This window comes from Paralichthys olivaceus, chromosome 5 (assembly GCF_024713975.1).
Source record: "Paralichthys olivaceus isolate ysfri-2021 chromosome 5, ASM2471397v2, whole genome shotgun sequence".
NCBI classification, from domain to species: Eukaryota; Metazoa; Chordata; class Actinopteri; order Pleuronectiformes; family Paralichthyidae; genus Paralichthys; species Paralichthys olivaceus.
Genome location: NC_091097.1, coordinates 19,468,552 through 19,490,078, shown reverse-complemented (window position 1 = coordinate 19,490,078; position 21,527 = coordinate 19,468,552). Strand labels below are relative to the sequence as shown.

Here is a 21,527-nt window from a genome sequence, read left to right as displayed (position 1 = left end):
GATAATAAACCGTTTTCTATAGTTACAAAGTGCTTCACAAAATACTATATAAGCACTAAGCTAACAAACCAGAGTATAGCCAGATCCTGCTCAGTAATGCAATTAAACAGATAGAACAACAATTTAAGAAATAAATATACTTGATAGAGAACATCATTCTATCATTATTCAACAGATAAAAGAACTATAATAAATTTAATATTGAATAAAAACATAGCATATAATAATAAAGACATTGGAAATCGATCTTGTGAGATAACGACTCATTAATCTGTGTCGCTCTTTGCTTCAGGTCATAATTTGAGATGTAACATCATCATTATATTAAGTGTATTAATAATTGTGTGTGTCATAATCATTTAAACGTACGATGCAAACTTTTACTTTACTTCACGAATAACACGTCGACACGCACGTGCTGAGAGTCGCTGTACACACGTGATCCCAACACGTCGGATCACTGATTGTGCATTAAAAGCATTAAAAGTGTTAAAAGTGTTTTTATCTCTGGATGATGATGGGGATGATTAAAAACATGGCAGTGTTGTGGAGACACTTCTCATTGTTGCCCCCGAGCTGGAAGCAGCGTCACCACGTGACGGCTCCAGTGTGCGGGCCTGTGGAGCCACAGAGGCAGAGAAGAAGAAAGATGGCGGCTCGGGGCGAACCCGAACGGGACGCCGGGCTAACGTTTTGAGCCTTCACACCCGGAGAGACGCGGGGGTACCACCGGGCCACCGCACCGTCTGGATCCGCGCCGCTCCGGCTTCGTGGCGGTACCGCTTTCGCTCGCGTCGGCGTCCGCTAAACGAGCGCAACGACTGTGGGTGTAAAATAAGAGCGAGTCGCTGATCATGAGAGGGAAGAGAGGCAGGCCGCCCAAAGCCCTGCCGACCGAGGAGGAGCCGTCCCCGGCCGCGGCCCGGGGCTTGCGACCGCGGCGGAACGTGAAGCCCAGGCTGCGGGACAGCGGGGACGAGGAGAGCCCCACGCGGGAGCCCGCCAAGCCGAGCCGAAAGAGGAGAGGGGGACCCGGCGGCACGTCAGCGCGGGGCAGGGGACGAGGCAGAGGCGGCGGCGGCAGAGGAGGCAGAGGGGGTCGCGGAGGGAGGCGGACGGCTGCCTCCAAGGCGGTGGTGTACGACGACCACGAGAGCGACGAGGACGAGGACGACGCCGTCAGCCTGAGGTCGGAGGAGGAAGAGGAGTTCGTGGCGGGGGAGCCCCAGTCCGAGGAGGACGAGGCCCTGAAAGAGGAGTCCGACTGCCTGGAAGATGATGTGCTGGACGAGGAGGAGGTGGTGGAGGAGGAGGAGGAGGTGGAGGATGATGCCAGCCACTGCACTGAGAGCAGCTTTCGCAGCCAGAGCACACACGCCAGCACCCCGGGTAAATACCACCGAGGTGGCGGCGGCTCCGGCGTCCAGACCCCCGCTTGCAGGGGGCTGGGACACGCTGGTTGTTTATCATCGGTGCAGGAAGCTGGAAGGTTATTGTTCAAAATGGAGAACGCACAGTGTACGAACACAGGCCGCGGTGCTGCTCGGAGAAGCCCCGGCAGGTGGTTTGATCCCGGGGGCTCCACCAGCAGCTCGGCCCCGCGGACTAAACTCCCGAAATCACGTTTTTAAAATCGGCCACGTTTCGAAACAGCCGCTGATCCACGTTCCTGGAAATATCACCTGCAGCCACGGCTAGCTTAGCTGCTAGCGTGCTAACGCTAGCTAGTGGTTAGCAGCTCATTCTGTCATCCTGAAGACGAGACAGCTGCTAAAAAAAAAAAAATGCTAAACTGCTTATTTATATAACACGCCCGTCCGCGGCTCGTGAGGTGAACACGCGGGCTCGAGTCGATCGTTATTATTTATTTCAGTTGATTATCAAGAGGGAGAGGAAAGAGCTCGCTAACACACTTAGCCTGATTAGCACGTCTGTCATTTGCAAGCTAACCCCCCCCTCGGTTCATCAGAAGAAGTGATGAGAGTGGAGAGTTGTGATGATGAAGTTGTCCAGCTGACGTGTGCATGTGTGATAAACAGCTGATGTTTGCATTGATGAGGAAATAATACTAATGATAATAATAATAATGTCTCATGTCAACATCCAAAGAAGAACATTTTAAAGTTTGCTATAATGGAGACATGTCATGAATCACAACTTTATTCATTCACTCCTTTTATAACACCTGATGATGGAGATGTACACAAAGTCAACAATAATTCATTGATCAGTAATAGACAACTGTTATCACCAGCTGTCTCGATATTAATCAATTATCAAGAAACTCAAATGTTTGATTTCAGCTGGTTCTGGTTTCTCTCGATGACAGTAACTCGTCACGATGTTTGAGGTCATCGAGCAGTTTGTAAAAAAAAAACTAAAAAAAAAACACAGATTCACGTTGTTTATAATTTTCGGAGCTTTTAATGGATCAACCAATTGATCGATGAAGAAGAAAATTAATCGTCAAACCGTTTGCAGCCCCGGTATCACATATTTACAACGTGTGTCACAGTATTTTCACCGAGTACTTCAATATACATGATATTCCAGAGTCAGTCTGTCTCTCTGCGGCCGTGAACAAAATATTAATGCTTTGCCGCAGCGTATGGATTAAAGTTACATCGTTCTGTTTGGCTAATATCACTTTTTTTTTATGCCACAGGGAAGAAAAAACTTCGGGCTCCCCGTCCTCGCACTCCCATCCTGGAGGAGAAGGAGATTCCTCCCCTGGAGCTTCCTGAGACCTCGGAGGATCTCCTGGTGCCTAACGAGGAGCTGCTCAACGCCACCTCCATCTACGAGGTGCTGCGGAACTTCAGCACGGTGCTGCGTCTCTCCCCCTTCCGCTTTGAGGACTTCTGTGCGGCGCTGGTCGGCCAGGAGCAGTGCACTTTGATAGCAGAGACCCACATTTCCCTCCTGAAGGCCATCCTACGTGAGGAGGACTCCTCCAACACTACCTTTGGCCCTGCTGACCTCAAGGACAGCGTCAACTCCACTCTGTACTTTATTGACGGCATGACGTGGCCTGAGGTCTTGCGTGCGTACTGTGAGAGCGACCGGGAGTACCAGCATGTCCTCCCGTACCAGGAGGTGGATGAGTATCCCTATGGTCCTACGGAAAGTAAGATCAAGGTGCTACAGTTCTTGGTGGACCAGTTTCTCACCACCAACATCGCCCGCGAGGAGCTGATGTCTGACGGCAGCATGCAGTACGACGATCACTGCCGCGTGTGTCACCGCCTGGGTGACCTGCTGTGCTGCGAGACCTGCTCGGCGGTCTACCACCTGGAGTGCGTGAAACCGCCACTGGAGGAGGTTCCAGAGGACGAGTGGCAGTGTGAGATTTGTGTGGCTCACAAGGTGCCCGGTGTCACAGACTGTGTAGCGGAGGCACAGAAGATCAGGCCCTACATCCGGCAGGAGCCCATCGGATATGACCGGCACCAGAGGAAATACTGGTTCTTAAACAGAAGGATTATTGTGTAAGTCGGATCTCCCAGAGAATAATTCGTGGATTTTGGGGAAAGAAAGTTATTTTTTTACTATTAATACATTTATATATATTTATGAACCTGTTTATATCGTCTCAGTTAATTTCTATTGCACCGTGCCTTGCTGTGTGTGTGTGTGTGGTTTTGGTTCTGATATCTATCCACTGTTCTCACTCCCCCAGCGAGGAGGACGGGGAGCACAAGAAGAAGAAGATCTGGTACTACAGCACCAAGGCGCAGCTGGATGAGCTCATTGAGAGCATGGATAAAGAGTACTGGGAGATGGACCTGCATGCCACGCTGGAGGAGATGAGGGAGGAAGTGCAGGCTCACATGGACATCACAGAGGACCTCACCAACAAAGCCCGTGGAAACAACAAAGCCTACCTCACCGCTGTCAACGGTAACCAAGTTTTGAGTTTGTAGTTTCCATGGACACCAATGTTCCAACTATCGACCGTGATAATATCATGTTTACATGTTACAAAGCAAAGTGAACGCCAGTTAAAAAAAAGTTTTCCAATTTTGCAAAAGTCACAATTACAAACCGTGACGTTGGTGTCGGTGTAGAGTAATTCATCTGACTGTTGGTGATAAGGACACGTGCGACTCGGGCTGTGTAGCGAACGTGTTCATCAGCCGGGTTTCAGTCCCCCCTCTGACCTCGGTGCTCTCCTCTCACGACGGTTGCACAGACGCGTTCGGAGCCGCCTTCTCTTCCTGTTTCACGCTCTTATCAGACTAATGGCAACAGTTTTCTCCCTCAAACATCCTCCAGAGTGGTGAGATTCACGACAATGTCAGCAGCTTCCGTTTGCGTTCCACAGGTTTCCTGATGTGTCTGACGCTCTTGCGTATGTCACCAAAAGTCAGACGACGCAGAGCAGCATGTTGGTTTTTTTTTTTAAATTGTAGATTTGAACATGTACTCTGCAGTGAGAAGAAAATTTTAGTTTTTGGTAAAGCCACTGCAGTGATTTTAGTTTTTTGTCCAGCATAACTGATTTATGGGTATTACCAGTATTTTTCATCAGTTAAAAGCCCACTGCTGCTGCGGCCCAGCACTTCCTGTTCTTTGAGCCGGTGGAGATGCAGCTTTTCATCAAAGAGATGAATGTCTTTCTTTTTGCTGGGTTGACAGAACTGTAAAGTTTATTCTGAAAAAAAAAAAAAAAAACCGTGTTTCATCTGGTTTGTAGATGTAATCATGGAGCATATGAAGGTCAGAATGGAGGCGAAGAGGCGAGCAGAGGAGGGACAGCAGGAAGCAGAATCTGGTTCTGTTAAAACGGCGGAAGACACTGTCGACTTCACCTCACAGCTCGAAAACAGCGAGCACAAAGTCCCAGAGTCCAGGGAAGATGCTCAAGGTAAAAGTGAACCCCAGATCAAAATCTAATGTATGTGACCCAATGCTGCTGCAGACTGAGGAGGAAGTTTTACCAGATTTGTTTACTGAGGTGCATTTATACTTTCACGTTATCATTAAAGCGTCCTTTAAGTTTGCTTGACTCACCGATTAAATGAAACTTGTGTATTTATGTCCCACCACAGCGGCCTCGGTTCCTCCTGCTGCAGAGGAGAGCTGCAGGTCGGATCCGAACCCCGGCTCAGCTTCCCAGGACTCCGCTGCGCCTAAGACAGAATCCACTGAGACCAACGAGGAAACGGAGCCCGGTCACTCCAGGAGCCAGGAGAGTGGAGACTCTCCTCCAGCGGCAGAGCAGGAAAGAACAGGTTAGTCAAAATCTGACAAACATCCGCTCTGCTGTCTCTTTTGTCTGCCTGTCTCCACTGGTTGCTGCTCACGATACCCTGCTCTTTTCAACCTCTTCCTTTGTTGGATGTAACTTCCCCGATCTTTCTAATCTGAACACGTTTGCAATTTTGCAATGTCTTTGATTGAAAGACGTCTAGTTCGCTGGGAAAAAATGCAACAGATCTAATGAGTCGATGGACAAAGCTTAGCGTCGCTCTACCTGCGACCTGGTGGCTGGTCTTTGTTTGTGTTTATTGTGTTGTCTGGCTGCTGGTTTATGGAAAGTTGTTGTTTTCGTGTTGTGTGTATCTGCCCGTTTTGCCCATGATGCATATTCCTCTCCAGCCTCCATGTGTGGCACACACTGAAAGGAGGAGAGAGACTTCTACTGGAACATAAATTACACTTCGGACAAAAACCTTTATGCCCCGGCTTCTAAAGGCTCCTTTTTTGTGGCTCATCCAAAATCAGCCTGATCCTTTGTAACTTTCCTTCCCATTATCTTTGGTAAACATCCAATTAGACGGTGTAATATCTGAGACCTGAGGCTGTTGCAGGTCATTTTCATCTTGTCCCACTCTTGCACTAAACTTCAGGTGTTGCATTCATCTCCCTTTGTGCTGATCGAGTCTTTTCTGCTGCATTTTCTTGTCCCGAGTTACATATCTCCTCCTGCTCTCATGGTCTTGAAAAGCACACTTTTGGCACGGTGGTTGGTCGGCGTCCTTGGCAGCGGCCCACACACCACGTCTGTCACAAGCAGCCCCTTATTCTCATTCCAATTTATAGGCCTTTGGGTGGGTTCCTGTTGGTCGGACAAAGGGCTCTCTGCCCGGAGGCACCACCTGCTACCTTGTCAACAAAGAGCTGCATGTACTGTATATGCAGGACTCGACCGTTGAAACACAAAGGCAGAGTTAGAGTCTTAATTTGGATTTTGCAGCAAGTGCACAATCGGCTTCTCTAAGTTGGGTTTGGTTCTATAGACTTAGATGAACACTTAATTGTCGAAAAAAGTTTTTCGTGTTTTTAAACAGTGTGTAGGTTCAATGTGAGAGCCAAGATTTAAAACCTGGTGATACTCTGAATAAGATATATCGAGTTCATTTAGTTTGTGAATGTGTATTTAAAACTGCAATCCTACTGTGTTTTTTTTTTAGATGAGAACTTGAAAGCAGAGTTAATCGGTGACAACTCACAGACACAAACTCAAGATCAGCCTCCGCTGCCCTCGTCTCAGCCGGAGGCGAGTAGCGGCAGCAGCCAGGTGTCTGCATCTGGGAGCGTCGGGAAACCGGACCTGCCTGACCTAGTTGATCGGTCCTCACAGTCGTCTTTCACCAGTCAGGACGGGGCAGGTAAACATGAGACGCTTGCTAGTGCTCAGAAAGTAAATAAACACTGTTTGTAGGGATGTTGCACTGACCGTGTCACTGCTTTCTGATTGACAGAGGATTATAACGAAAGGGTCCAGAGCGACGGAGGGAGAGGAGCAGCCCAGGAAGTGAATAACCAAACGCCCAGAGGCAGCAAAGAGGTGATCATCTGTTGGTACTTTGGAGCGAATGTGTTTTACCAAAACCTTTTTAAAATGAAAGAAAAGACAGCACCTATCCTTCATACTTTTTTTTTCATTACTGACTAAATTGTGTCCACCTAATATTGTTTATTTTATTCAAGCAAAGCTCTCGTGTCGTGTTTCAGTCATCCCCTGTTCGCTCGGACGTTGGGTCTTTGCGACTCAGCTTCTTGAAAAGGGACCTGACGGTGAATCTGAACAGCTTATTCAAGCTGGGTCAGGAGGGTAAATACAGGGTCTACCACAACCAGTACAGCACCAACGTCCTGGCCCTCAACAAACATCAGCACCGCGAAGACCACGACAAGAGACGGCACCTGTCGCACAAGTTCAGCCTGACCACCGCGTCCGAGTTCAAGTGGAACGGCTCCATCTACGGTTCTCGGAGCCTGACGGTCTCCACCCTGCGTCTCACCATCATCCAGCTGGAAACCAACGTGCCCGGACCATTTATGCATCCTAACTGGGCATCGCACAGGTACAGCTCACGTCAGGTTGTTTGACAGGCAACTACACAACGTATGTAGTTTTACTCTAAGTCAATGGGTGAGATCTTAATACCTGTGGACAGAAGCAGGCTAAGTGTTTCCTTCTGTTCCCTGTATTTGTATTTATTTGCTGAATGTTTGCAATATAATTGAGCTTTACTGAGTTGTGTTATCTATTGTTTTACCTGCTGTCTAATGTCACGTGTCTCTATTTTCAAGGAACAACTGGAACAAAGCTGTGCAGATGTGCAGCAAGGCCAGGGAATTTGCTCTGGCCTTGGCGATACTGGAGTGCGCCATCAAACCCGTGGTCATGCTGCCTGTGTGGAAAGATTCTCTCGGACACACGAGGTGAACAAACAGGAAACCTGCGTGAACATTAACGTGTGGTGTGATTTCTGCAGCAGTTAGGATCCTCGCTCTCATTTCTGCACTGTTCCTTACATATTCTGTGTTTTCTCACGTTCAGGCTACATCGCATGACCTCCATGGAGCGGGAGGAGAAAGAGAAGGTGAAGAAGCGAGAGAAAAAACTGGAGGATGAGGAGACACTGCAACAGGCCACCTGGGTGAAGTACACCATCCCCATCAAACATCAGGTAACATATCACAGCTCCCTCTGTGGACATGGAGGAGGTCCAGACATACTAATGTAGACCAGTGGTTATCAGCATCGTCATCAATTTTTATTAAAAAGAGACTGAAAGTGGATATTTGTAATATTTCTTCATACAAATAATGAAAGATTAGGGTGGTTTAGTCAAATTTGCTCTGGTTCTACTGGTTTTACTTTTCCAGGTGTGTTAAATGGTTTGTCTGAGATTGTTTTTATTTTAAAATTAGAATGGACGTAGCCTCAGACATTACAGTTGTTCTTCTCCGTGTAGGTGTGGAAGCAGAAGGGGGAGGAGTACAGGGTGACTGGCTATGGTGGCTGGAGCTGGGTCAGTAAGACCCATGTACCACGTTTTGTTCCGAAGCTACCGGGAAACACAAATGCAAACTACCGCATAGAACTAGAGGGTAAGAGTTGAACTGGCTTTTGCTCTGCTTTTATTTTCGGTATATTTTGTATTCAGTATCGTATACTCATGTTTTTTTTCCCCCCGTCATCATAGCAGCTAAACTGAAAGAGAAGGAAAATGCAGCAGCTTGCACAAATAACCAGAAGAAGTTGATGGAAGCTGAGAAGCAGGATACAGCGGATGAGGACAAGGAGCCAACGTCTCTCATTGCATCAGCTCAGATCACGTCATCAGAGGAGGACTGCAAACCTCAGATCTCAAAAGAGGAAGAAACCCCTGCTGAGAAGAAGGAGGAGAAAGAAGTCAAGGAGAAAGAAGTGGAGGAGAAAGAAGTGGAGGAGAAGACAGAAGATGAAAAAATGGAGGTTGAGCCCTGCCCAGAAACTGTTGCTTCAACTGATGAGAATGGTAAATGGAGGAAATAAAATGATTCCTCACTTATTTTTAGATATTCCTTGATGCTCTTTATAGATTTCCATCATCCGCTGATTTGTGTGACTCTTTTCGTTGCAGATAAAGCTGAAGACAAAGGCTCGTCCTCGTCGACTGTGGAGCCTGTAAAGGGAGAAGCAGTCAAGAGTGTGGAACAACCCAAGGAAGAGGAGAGGGCTGCGTCGAAGCCGTACTACGATGTTGTGAACGTCAGCGAGGGCTTCCAGCTGCGGACGGCGTATAAGAAGAAGGTAAAGCCGTCCAAACTGGACGGGCTTTTGGAGCGCCGGGTCAAACAGTTCACCCTGGAGGAGAAACAGAGGCTGGAGCGGGTGAGGCAGGCGGCCCTGCAGTCCAAGATGGCGACCACGAAGACTCATTTAGGGTTGAAGACTGAAGGATCCAAGTTAGACAAACAGCAGCCGGCTGTGACCCCGTGTGTGAAAGCGGAGGAGAAGGAGGAGAGCTTACAGATGAAAGACAATGTGGTTAAAAAGCTCGACTTTGAGCAGGAGGCGAAAACGGAGGAGGTGAAATCAGAACCCACGTCAACAAACCACAACAAACAGACTGAGGTGAACGCTGTGCAGAGCGACAGTGGAGAGGTCTTAACCCATAAAGAGGTGAACGGAGGATCCTTAGCAAACAGTAACAATTGTATATCAGAGGCAATAGAAAATAAAGAGAAGACACAGAAGCCCGAGGTGACTCGAGCGGGAGAGACTCCTAAAAAACGTGGGTTCGAGGAGATGGAGAAAGTCAGCGGGCAGAGCGTCACAGAGAACATGGAGGTAGAGCAAAACAAGAGCAGCCCAGTGCAGGTGAATGGACAATCTATGGTCCCTGCGCCTGCAGACTCAGTCCAAGATGATATCAAGCCCGTCAAGTCTCTGATGAATGGAGGCCTCTCACAAAACGACGTGTCTGACTCCTGTCATCCACCTCCCCTGAAAGTCCCCAAATTGGAGAACCATGTGGCGGAGAAAGGAGACGCTCTCGGTAGGAAAGAGGACGTGGACAGTGAGGGAACAACACCTGCCAAGCTTTCATCCTCGAGCCCCTCCTGTGTGAAAAGCAACAGCTCCGACAACTGCAGTGGTAGCGAAGGTTCGACTGCGGTGTCCCAAAATGTCCCGACAACCAGCAGCGTCGCTAAGCCTGATGGGACGCCTCAAGCAGCGAGTGGCGCAGTCTCCTCCGTCACCGCTTCCGCCGCCACCCAGTCCGGTGCCTCTGCACTTGTAGCTGTCGTCTCACAGAAGACCAAACATCCAGTCGCCGACACCAAGACGGGAACGACTGGTTCAGCCGCAGGCAGCTCCATGACGATCAGTAAAGAATACTCCACCAGAGACAGAGTCAGCCTCCTGAAGTTCTCCAAATCCAAGAAGGCGCGTTCGGGCACCGCCCTGCCGTCCTACCGCAAGTTTGTTACCAAGAGCAGCAAGAAGAGTATCTTCGTCTTGCCAAACGATGACCTGAAGAGGCTAGCGAGGAGAGGAGCCATCAGGGAGGTGCCCATCTTCAACTACAACGCCAAGCCGGCCCTGGATATATGGCCCTACCCTTCACCTCGGCCCACCTTCGGGATCACATGGAGGTTTGTAACACAGTCAGACAAAGTTTTTTTGGGGGGGGGGGGGGGGTTAGAAATTATTTTCTACTTGTATAAACATTTAAAATAGTTGAGTGCTTCAATGACATTTAACTATACTGTGATTGAGCTCGGTTTCTGATGAATCTCAAACCAAATCTTGCTGTTGTAAAAGTAAAAAAAACGAAAAACTTTCCCGCTCTGTGTGATATTCCTGTGTTGCATTCAGGTACCGCCTCCAGACTGTGAGGTCACTGGCAGGGGTCAGTCTGATGCTGAGGCTGCTGTGGGCCTGCCTGAGGTGGGACGACATGGCTGTCAGAGCGACTTCTAATGCAGGGGTAACACGGAAAGGTGAGAAAATGTGTTTCACCTCCTCTATACGTCTTCTCTGGCTCTGGCTTTGAAGTAACATTAATGCACAACTTTCTATTTCACAAGCCTCTGGTATTTTGACTGATGTAAGTGGGGCCATTTCAAATAATTGCACTGCCGTGTTTTATATTCACCGAAGAAACCTCAGACACGGACATCACCACGACAGAGATTATAAAACGAAGAGACGTGGGGCCGTATGGCATCCGCTCAGAGTACTGCATCAGGAAGATCATTTGTCCCCTGGGGAACAGAGACACTCCCAAAGGTATATGCAGTAACATTCGTTCAGCAGCAGTGTAAGATATTTTATTTAGAGAATGATCAAGGGGAGTTGTGCTGATGTCGTGCGTTTTGTTTTCCCCCTACACATGAGCAGAGACCCCCACTCCACAGAGGAAAGGCCTGCGCTCGAGTGCCTTGAGGCCCAAGAAGCAGCAGCCGGCCAAGCTCACCGGGCCTATCGCTGTGGAGACCTGGGTGCCCGAAGAAGAGATGGAGCTGTGGGAGATCAGGGCCTTTGCAGAGAGGTGGGGGGAAAAAAAACCATATATTATCCTGAATTCTTCCTGTACAGCCCAGATTCTTAACTTTTCCATTGGTGTTACAGGTTGGAGAGGGAGAAGTCAGATCCCTCCAAGACTGGCAGCAGCCTGAAGACTGCAGAGGACGTCAAGGCCCATCTGGAGAATCAGCTGAAACAGGCCAGACTGGCTGCCCAGCAGGTGGGAACGCTGTGGCTGTCAGTGTTAAGCTGCTTCAGTTTCCTGAGAGGTCGCTAAAACTCCATAAACCTAAAACTAAACGCGTTCCCAAATCTTTTTGTTTCAGAAACGTCTGGAGCAGCAGAGACCAGGTACACCTGTTTCTAACACAACAGCCGCCACCACCTCAGCCAGCGCTCCCGGCACTCCCAGCACCCCGGCGTCCTCGGGCCTGAGGACGGGTCAGGTCACACCCGGAACCAAGATGGTCCTCGCCTCCAAACTGGGCTCAACAGTTTCCTTTCAGCAAGACAAGAATTTCCACCAGTCGTTTGCTTCCTGGGTCAAGCAGGGCCAGACCAACAACAGCAGCTCAGGTAAGCAGGTGGAAAACTGTGGCAATCATCTCACACTCATGTGAAATCCTGGAATCCATCATGTTCCGTTAGAGGCAGACAGGGTTTGTCACAAAATACTTTCTTTCCTTTTTTCTACATCATCAAGCCTCATCAGTTTGTAAAAGGTCAATCATCGGCACAACTCTTCATCTTTTTCAACCTTTTTTTTTTTGTGTCCATTTTTTTACGCCGGTAAATACGATTGGTTTGCCAAACTGACTTTGAGACTTTGTGGTGTCCACTTTCAGTCCTGTTAAAGTTGGATTCACTGTAAAGGATACACAAGATGTGTGTTTCATCGGAGAGCGTGTACCTCTGCCAAGGCTAACACACAATGCCACCACGTTAGAGTTAAAAAGAAAATCCTGGATCTGCCTGTTTATCCAGATCTGCACTAAAAGGGAATGGGTTCTTTCTGGGGTCATGTCCCATCCCTCCACAAACTTTCATGGAATTCAGTTGCATAGTTTTTGCGTAATCCTGCTGACAGACAAGAAAAGCAGACACAAAGACAAACCGCAACAGAAACATATTCTCCTTGGCAGAAGTAATAATAGAACCTTCCAGTGGACACCACAGCTGTAGACTGGCATTTGTCGTGGCGCTTGTGGGTGTGCATGACCGCAGGTGGCGTGGTGTGTCTTGCAGCCTCCTGTGGCTCGGTGGCCACCGTGGCTAGCAGCATCACCACCTCAGGGCAAACCTTCCAGATCGCTGGCAGCCCAGTGACTGTGGCTGGCCAGGTCCTCGCTGCCAAACTCCCGCTGCCCGCTAACAGCAAGATTGTCACGCTCAACATGCCCACTACTCAAGGAGGTAGGGAGCACGGGTGTCATCCATTTCCGCTGGTTTGGGCTCACGCTTGCCAAAATGGATGAAATGTTTGTGTCGTGAGAGGCAAATATCAGCATGGATGGTGCCACCAGTTTCTTTCTTTTGTCGCAATAAGTGAGCGTCTGCCAGAGTTTTGCTTTCCTTTTTTTTTTTTTGTACAGTTTTGTGCAGCAGTTTTTTTTACTACCTCCGATCTGTGGGTTGCGATTTAGCTGTTGTGCCATGAGCTGAGTGTCCAAAGAACTTTTTACATTTCTTTTCATTTAACAAAACAAAACAAAGAAGATGTTGCAAAGCTTCCCTTCCCTCCAAACACGCAGCATGCCTCCCCCACTTCTGTACATCCTTGACCTGTATTACTGAATATGCTCAGTACATATTCTCCTAATGTAAATATTCTCGTCGACTAGGTGTAGTCCAACAGAAAGTTCTGGGCATTTTCCCCTCTGGGCCTCCTGCGAACCTGAGGACATACAGCACACTACATCCTACCACGGGCAACATCAACCTCAGAGCCACCACATCTGGCTCAGCTACTCAGCAACAGGTGTGTTTTTAACCATTTCCTTTTCAGTTTTGACTAATGAAGCATGATGATGACTTACGATTTAACTGCTGATTTCTTTAGGCCAGTACAGCTGCAGGTCAAACCCAGCCTTGCGCTTCGATGAGCCAGTCAACTACCCTGTCTACCTCTGTGGGCACCACGATGGTCAGAAGTCCAACGATGACTCAACAAGGTGCTCTGTCCGACTGATCTTTTCTATTTCCAAGTGAATGTCTTTGTGGCTCACGCCTTGCAAGTAAAAATTACTTTTAAAACGTCCCCTTTCCATCTCCTCCAGGCCAACCTCAGCAGATGGTGCCGGGTTCTACACCCGTGCAGGTGGCGGCAGCGGCTCAGAGAGCAGCGGCTCCTGCACCATCACCTCACGCACCCGCCACAGCTCCTGGACAGTCGCCGGTAGCTCCCCCCCAGACCAACAGACCACAGCAGGGTCAAGTCAAACTAACTATGGCACAGCTCATGCAGCTGACACAGAGCGCTCAGGTTAGAAAATATATTTGTTACCTTCATTTTTAATCTTTTCTATTAATTGTGATTTGCTAATTACTGCTCAAAACCAAGAATTGATTATTATGTTACGACTGAAGGTAAAATGCCCTTTGTGTGCAACTCTGCAGGGTGGAAACCCAGGTCTGACGGTGGTGATCCAGGGTCAGGGCCAGAGCCAGGGCCAGCTGCAAATCATCCCACAGGGTGTAACAGTCATCCCTGGCCCTGGTCAGCAGCTAATGCAGGCAGCCATGCCGAATGGTCAGGTCCAGCGCTTCCTCTTCACTCCCATGCCCCCATCCTCACCAGCTTCAGCAGCCACTCCTGCCACCCCTGCTGTACCTCAGACCCCTCCAACCCAAATGTCGGCTCCAGCCCAAGCCAGAACCATTGCACATGTCCAGACGACGCCCTCAGCCTTAGCCCAAACACAAATGGCCGCCCCTCTACCTGCCCCAACACAAATGCCAAGTTTGGCCCCCAGCCCAGCTTCAATCCCTGTGCAAACCCAAATCGCAGCCCCTGTGCCTGCTCCAGCACAAGCTGCAGCCCAGACCTTGATGCAAACACAAGTTTCAGCTGCTTTCCCACAATCCATCCCTGCTCAATCACAAATATCTGCGGCCCAGGCCTCCACCCAGGTTTTCTCCTCCGCACCAGCCACTCTCCCCGCGCACCCCGGAGTCCCAGCTATGACTCAGAAAGTCTTCACCTCAGCCACGGCGCCTCAAGTCTCAACCATGGTCCAAAGCCAAGTCTCCGCCCTTCCCCCAGGCTCGTTCCCGACACAAACCCAGACCTCCGTGACACTACCTGTCCCTGGACAAGTTGCACCTCAGGCCCAGGTCCAGGCACATGCCCTCCACTCTTCCCCGGGCTTAACCCCAACCCCTGTCCACATGCACATTACTGCTCCTTCCCCTGCCCTCGCCCCCGTCTCAGTCAAGGCTGCCCAAGTTGCTGCCGTTACCAACTCAGCCCAAATGCAAGTTTCTGCCTCTCTTCCCTCTGCAGTCCCAGTCCCAACCCCCGCTCTTGCTCCCGTCTCCGCTCCTGTTTTAGCTGTTGTGTCCACTCAGATTGCTGTCCCGTCCCCGGCCAAAGCTCTAACCCAGATTCAAGCCACAGCTCCAGTTCCCCTCCACGCTGCTGTGGCCTGTGCTGTTGTCACACCGGTCACAGCCACCTCCACCACACCTTCAGTGCCAGGTAAAGGAACCACAATTACTCATTTATTTCTGTCTTACACATGTTTATAAAAATCTATTTTGCAAAAGTGGCATCATTTAATACCTGTCATCTCTTCCCCCTCTTGTAGCTCTGATAGAACAGAGGGCAGCTCAGCCCCAGGTTTGGACTCCAGCCACATCTCAAGGTCAGACTCCTGTTCAGCCGGCTCAGCAGGCGGCAGTTCCTATTCAGGCACCTGTCCTGGCCACTGTACCTGCCTCCGCCCCTGGATCAGTCTCCACACATTCACCCTTTACCCCCCTGCCACAAGCATCTCTTACTCCCCAGTCTCAAGCACAAGTCCAGCACCCTACAGTTGTGTCCATGCAGCAGGTGACTCAAATGCCAGTCTCAGCTGTGCAGGTTCAAATGAAGGGAATACCAGTCTCCTCTGTTGTAACTACACTGAGACCCCCCCAACCTCAGCTCCAGCCCCAAACCACTAGCCAACTACAACCCCAGCCTCAAGCCCAAATCCGTGCACAGATTCAGGTCCAGCCCTTTGGCCAAGTGCAGCAAATGCCACACATTCAGGCTCAAGCCCATCTCCAGTCCAAAGCACAAGCCCAAATCCACCCGCAAGTCCGAGTTCAGTTTCAACCATGTGCACCCCAAGCCCAAGTACAGCCCCTTGCTCAAATCCAACCTCAGGTGCAGTTTCAGACCCAAAACCAGAGCTTTCCCCAGGCCCAGCTCCAGTCAAGTGTCCAGTCCCAGTACCACCCCCAGGTACAAGCTTCATTTCAAACGCAGGCCCAGCCCCAGACTCAACAACAGCCCCAGGTCCAACCTCAGCCCCAGGTACAGTCGCAGCCTCAGGTTCAGTCTCAGGCCCAAAACCAACTCCATCACCAGGTTCAGGTCCAATTCCAGCAACAGAGTCAGATCCAGCCTCAGGCTCCGCAGCAACAACAGGTCCAAACGCAAGTCCAAACCCAGCCCCAGTTTCAAATCCAGTCACCGCAGCAGATCCAAGTCCAAGCCCAGCCCCAAGTTCAAGCTAAGCTCCAAGTCCAGTTCCAGCCTCAAACCCAGAATCAAGTTCAAACGCAGCCCCAGCTTCAGGTCCAATCTCCAATCAGGCATCAGCTCATCACTGTTCCCGGCCTGCAGCAGCCAGTCCAGCTACTCTCAGCTCTGCCGGCCCATGTTGCAGCTCAGATCCAAGCTCAGATCCAGGCACAGGCGCAGCAGCAGGGAGGCACGGTTCCACAGCAGATCAAACTGCAGCTGCCTATCCAGATCCAGCAGACAGGGGGGCAGATTCAGGCCCACCAGATCCAGAACATGGTGACCATACAGGCACCAGCGAGTGTCCAGGAGCATCTACAGAGGCTGCAGCAGCAGCAACAACAACAGCAGCAACAACAACAACAACAGCAACAGCAGCAGCAACAACAACAACAACAACAACAACAGCAGCAGCAGCAGCCGCAACAACAACTACCAGCACCACCAAAGAAGAAGAAACACCATGAGGCTAAAAGGGAACAGAAAGAGCAGAATCTGCAGACTCTTAGCCCCGGAGACGGCATCCAAAAACAGGTGTGACAAAGAACAATATACAAAGATTTATTTCTTACAACGTCAAGACACGCACAACGTAAACATCAACATGTTGTTTTATTCTCTTCAGGTGTTAGTGAAGCAGAATGCTACAGCAGAGCAGCTGAAACAGAGGAAGTCCCTCGCTGCAGCTGAGCGAGAGGAGAACCAGAGGTTTGTTCAACGGTCAGATATTATTGTGTGTTATTGTATTCTCTGCATAGAACTGAACCTAACATCCTTCTGTCTTCCTCAGGATGATCGTGTGCAACCAGGTGATGAAGTTCATCCTCGACAAGATTGAGAAGGACGAGAAGCAGGCAGCTAAGAAGAGAAAGAAGGAGGAGGTGGTCGAGCAGAAGCGCTTCAAGCAGAACGCCACCAAGCTGACGGCACTTCTGTACAAGCACAAAGAACAGCTGAAGGCCGAGATCCTGAAGAAGAGGGCCCTGCTGGACAAGGAGCTGCAGCTGCAAGTACAGGTTAGCACAGCAAGATCTATGGACAGCTCGTCAAAAAACCCACTAACCTCCACCAGCACCTGAGAGCTCTGGCTCCAGTGATCTAGGTCTAGGTGTTGGCACGTGAATAGCGTTTGTTTACTTATTGTGCAGAATCAGTTTTTTCTTCCTATCGTGCAAGATGACACACCGGCAGGGCAGAGGTGAGAGAGCGTGATGTCGAACATGACTCACCTTAGAAAATAAAACGGGAAACTCATCTCCTGACAATGAGAAAGGAGTCAAATAGTTGCAAAATACATAAGTTTCATTCTTTATCAGGCGTAACATTTACTAAGGAGCTTAAAATGCATCAAGCGAGAAACCAGAGACGATGTTCCATGTGTTCTCTTCTTCTCAGGAGGAGCTGAGGCGGGACCTGGCCAGGCTACAGAAAGAAAAGGAGAAGGCCCGAGCTGCTATCACCCAAGCTGCCGCAGCAACAGTCAAAGCAGCCCCCTCCCACTCCTCCCATCCTTCCCACTCGACACATTCCTCTCACAGCAGCCACACAGCGACCTCGCCGTCCTCATCCCATAAACGCAAGAGGGAAGAGGAGAGAGACAAAGACCGACCCAGAGATAGGGACAGGCACCACGACAAAGACAAGAAACGGGACAGGGACAAGGACAAGGATAAGGACAGAGACCGGTGTAAAGACCGAGAGAAAGATAAAGACAGAGACCGCGACCGAGAGAGGGAGAAAAACAGAGAGCGGGACAGGGACCGAGACAAGGACAGAGACGGGGACAGAGACAAGGACCGAGATTCCAGCTCATCTAAACACAAGAAGAAGAAGAAGCTCTCTTCTACCTCAAAGGATCACAAGAAGGACACCAAACTGTACTGTGTCTGCAAGACGCCCTACGACGAGTCAAAGTAAGCTCACTGCAACACGCCAGTGTAACGCTCATGTTAACGCCCACTTTTCACTGAGACAGAACCTTTCGATGTTTCCCTCTTAGGTTTTACATCGGGTGCGACCTGTGCTCCAACTGGTTCCACGGTGCATGTGTTGGCATCACGGAGAAGGAGGCGAAGAAGTTGGAGGACTTTGTGTGTAATGACTGCAAACGAGGTCAGGAAGCGGCAAGCAACGAGGAGCTCTACTGCATCTGCCGGACGCCATACGACGAATCACAGTACGACGATACATAACTGTCCTCTGCCGTCACGGCCTCGGTGGCTGTCGCTGGTGTGTTAACCAGGATGCTTCTGATTTTCACCCGCAGGTTTTACATAGGCTGCGACCGCTGCCAGAACTGGTACCACGGGCGCTGCGTGGGCATTCTGCAGAGCGAGGCCACGCACATCGACGTGTACGTGTGCCCGCAGTGTCAGTCGACGGAAGACGCCATGACGGTCCTCACGCCTCTCACTGACAAAGACTATGAGGGGTTGAAAAGAATATTACGCTCGTTGCAGGTATGAAACCTGAGTGTGTGTGTGTAACTTTGTGCGATTGGTGATTTTGTAAAAACGATATTTTTCATTTCACCTTGATTTCTTTTTCTTTTACAGTCTCACAAAATGGCATGGCCTTTCCTCGAACCAGTGGATCCCCATGATGCACCTGATTATTATCGCGTGATCAAGGAACCGATGGGTAAGATCAGACAGCAGCGGTTGTTTAACTTATTATGAATGATCAAGCTCTAGTTGTGGAAGATGTAAATTTCCCTCTGGCTGATGAAATGATCCAGATCAATACCGTGTGTTTCATACTTTTAAGAATATTCTCCTCACTCTTCACTCATCCCTCGATCCTTTCTAGACTTTTCCACAATGGAAACCCGTTTGCAGAGGCGACATTACCACAAGCTCACCGAGTTTGTGGCCGACGTGACCAAAATCTTCGACAACTGCCGCTATTACAATCCCAACGACACGCCCTTCTTTCAATGTGCCGAGGTGCTGGAAGCCTTCTTTGTGCAGAAGCTCAAAGGATTCAAAGCGAGCAGGTGAGGCTGAGCACCCCTCCGACTGAACGCTCTTCCAGTTCCCCCAGGTTTCTTCTCGTCTTTTCCACGCTTGTGTTTTTTTGTGCTTCAAACTTGTGACTCGGGGCCACGCTGGTTGTCATGACAGTCTCATTAATTCTTTTCCTTATTTTGCATTCGTGCCTGCCATTCACTTCTTCCTTTTTACTTCTTGCTCTGGCATGTCTGTAGTCATGGTATTTGGCTGGAGAATGAGTTTTACACATAGACTAGAGTTGGCTTTAAACCTTTAAATGTTTTTAACGGAGGCTTGGTACTAAAACCAACAGAGCTGGCGACGTTAAGACATTAATGCTACATCCACACTGACACGTAGGGATGTCACGAGAACCGATACTCGCTGAACCTCTGCTGTCATGGAGCTACAACTGAAATCTCATAATCATGCCACTGTTCTGTTTTACGATAATAGTCTTTTCTTTTTGTTTAGTAGTTGAAGGCAGTGCTGCTGGACTGGGACAACAAATCGTCCCTGACCAGTCCCATCTATCCAAAGTCTCCGCGCCTCCCTCTCGTTTCTTCTCTTATTTTATTTTCAGATTCATTATTTAATGAAATCAATTACAAGTGTTATTGACGCTGTTGTCTTTGCAAACAGCTGCTGTTATCATGTGTAGGAGAAGAGCTGTTATTCAAACAAAAACTGATGCAGAGACAAAACACTTGTGTGGACGGAGTTCAGTTTGAAAAGGATGTCATCAAACAAACGTACTCGTATGGATGTAGCCTCAGTCCAATGTCTTAACAAACCTTGGTGCCGTGTTACACCTGTGTCATGTATCATCTTGCATTTGTGTCTGTTCACCTTTGCTGCATGCTTTTTATTTATGCCATCCCCATTCTCTTCTTTCTTGCAGATTGTCAGATTCTTAAGTGGGCCAGTCTAGCTGGAGTCTGGACTGGATGCCGGGGTTTCTTGTTATAATGACCTGGGAACGCTCTGTTTCCAGAAAATCACAAAACAAACTCCATGAATTGAGAAAAAAATTAAAAAGCAACATCACAGTAACACACACTTAAACACCAAGTGTGCAAACATTCAAATGTCCAAATATTTGGTAATCATGACTAATTGGCAGCCATGTTGACAAAGTGTTACCCATGTAATTGAGGGACATGCTTTCTTCCAATCACTGTCGCCACGTTGTCTTCAGTGAGATTTTAATGCATTTTAGTTCTTAACTTTGTATTTATTTTCAGTTACTCATCTAAGTTGAACTGGACATGTTGAGAATGAAGATGTCACCAGATATAAGAATATAATAAAGCTGCATATTTTATTATAGAGAGATATTTATATGAAATTTTGTATGTTAGTTTGAAGAAGCTGGTTGTCTCGAGTGTACCAACGTTTTATCATGTACAATGGTTGTAAGATATCTGACTTTGAATGTTTTAAATGATATTGAAACAAAAACGTTTTAGAAAGTATTGTTTTAGAAGACCAGAGTTTCACTTCATAACATGACCTCAATTTTTTTTGTCGGTGATAAAAGCATTCCCTGTAAATTACACCAACATGGCTGCAGGATCCCCCGTCGATCCTTTCACATTCTCTCTCTCTCCGTGTGTTCTTGAGCTGTCGTGACAGTTACAGAAAAAAAAATGTGAAGGGCTCTCAACTTTCCCCTCTCTCCACATCCTGTAGGTCTCATAACAACAAGCTACAGTCTTCTTCAGCCTCTTAGAAAGCGTCGCACATTGCTCAAAACAAAATGCACTTACCAAGAATATGGCTTTTCTGAACTGTAAGTCTGTGACGGACTCTGCCTCACCCCGGTGTTTGGGATCTGCTCTTCTTGAGTGTCGGCGCAGCCAGCACTGCTGCTTCTCACGGAACCGTTCAGGCGAAGCTGCCGTTGGCCCATTTCAGCTCTAAGGGACCTTTTTTTGTTTGGACCTTCATCAGTGGGACTGTACTAAGGAGCGTGAGCAACTGAGGCATTTCAGAAGAAAGTTTACCTCGGAGAAAAGACTCTTACGGAGCTCTCATATTTCCATGTACTTTATTTTTTTGATCTCAATCTTTTTATTTCACTTTTTTTGTTTTCCTTTTTAAAAAAAAAAAAAAAAAAAATCTCTCAGGCCATCCTTGTGGTCATCATGTAGGAAGCTGAGCACTCGCTGAACAGGGACTGAGTTTTGTGTCTAGTTTGAGAAAATCACAGCGGAAAAACTGGTTTTCTCTCATTTCCACTCATCATTTAGTCTGAAGTGGCATGAAAGACAGTTGTACTAAATATCTGGACATCAGTAGTTTGCTTGGTTAAACTTCTATAACCTACTGAACGTATGGTAATAAGCTATTGTAAATGATTTGCTCTGCAGTAGTGACTGACTGATTGACTGAGAAGGATGAAACCGTGTATTTGAAGGTTCCTGCCCCGTTTGTAAAAATTTGTCCGATTTTTGACTTGATTTCTTTTCCTTTTTTTTGTATCACAGCTGAAGAAATATTGATGTATATGGAACTTAATAAAAAGTTGAAGACTGGTTTCTTCCTGTCGTGT

The 21,527-nt window shown here is 48.5% G+C and overlaps 1 protein-coding gene across 6 annotated transcripts; it reads left to right on the top strand.

Annotated features, from left to right (window-relative positions):
- The first annotated feature begins 627 nt into the window (after window positions 1–627).
- Window positions 628–21,510, top strand: bptf (bromodomain PHD finger transcription factor). 6 transcript variants are annotated; one of them, XM_069525705.1, is made up of 33 exons: window positions 630–1,389; window positions 2,666–3,488; window positions 3,680–3,900; window positions 4,697–4,867; window positions 5,052–5,234; window positions 6,417–6,614; window positions 6,708–6,793; window positions 6,961–7,313; window positions 7,543–7,674; window positions 7,793–7,922; window positions 8,211–8,346; window positions 8,442–8,652; window positions 8,683–8,756; window positions 8,862–10,380; window positions 10,604–10,728; window positions 10,889–11,017; window positions 11,129–11,279; window positions 11,360–11,474; window positions 11,581–11,830; window positions 12,500–12,667; window positions 13,096–13,232; window positions 13,314–13,425; window positions 13,531–13,736; window positions 13,871–14,951; window positions 15,061–16,517; window positions 16,609–16,691; window positions 16,774–16,999; window positions 17,379–17,896; window positions 17,983–18,159; window positions 18,250–18,442; window positions 18,539–18,623; window positions 18,792–18,978; window positions 20,666–21,510. In XM_069525705.1, exons 1-33 carry the CDS (start codon window positions 855–857, stop codon window positions 20,703–20,705), a joined length of 10,212 nt encoding a protein of 3,403 aa, XP_069381806.1. In that variant the 5' UTR covers window positions 630–854; the 3' UTR covers window positions 20,706–21,510. The 6 variants fall into 6 exon arrangements, with proteins under 6 accessions (XP_069381804.1, XP_069381808.1, XP_069381806.1 ...); XM_069525703.1 differs by having other exon boundaries at window positions 628–1,389; window positions 8,445–8,756; XM_069525702.1 differs by having other exon boundaries at window positions 8,442–8,756.
- The last annotated feature ends 17 nt before the right edge of the window (window positions 21,511–21,527 follow it).

Excerpts from the sequence above, each read along its gene's own strand:
- bptf (XM_069525702.1), top strand. The coding sequence starts at position 855 with ATGAGAGGGAAGAGAGGCAGGCCGCCCAAAGCCCTGCCGACCGAGGAG. Across the intron at positions 3,489-3,679 it reads TTAAACAGAAGGATTATTGT|CGAGGAGGACGGGGAGCACA; the intron begins GTAAGTCGGATC and ends TCACTCCCCCAG. Across the intron at positions 4,868-5,051 it reads GTCCAGGGAAGATGCTCAAG|CGGCCTCGGTTCCTCCTGCT; the intron begins GTAAAAGTGAAC and ends GTCCCACCACAG.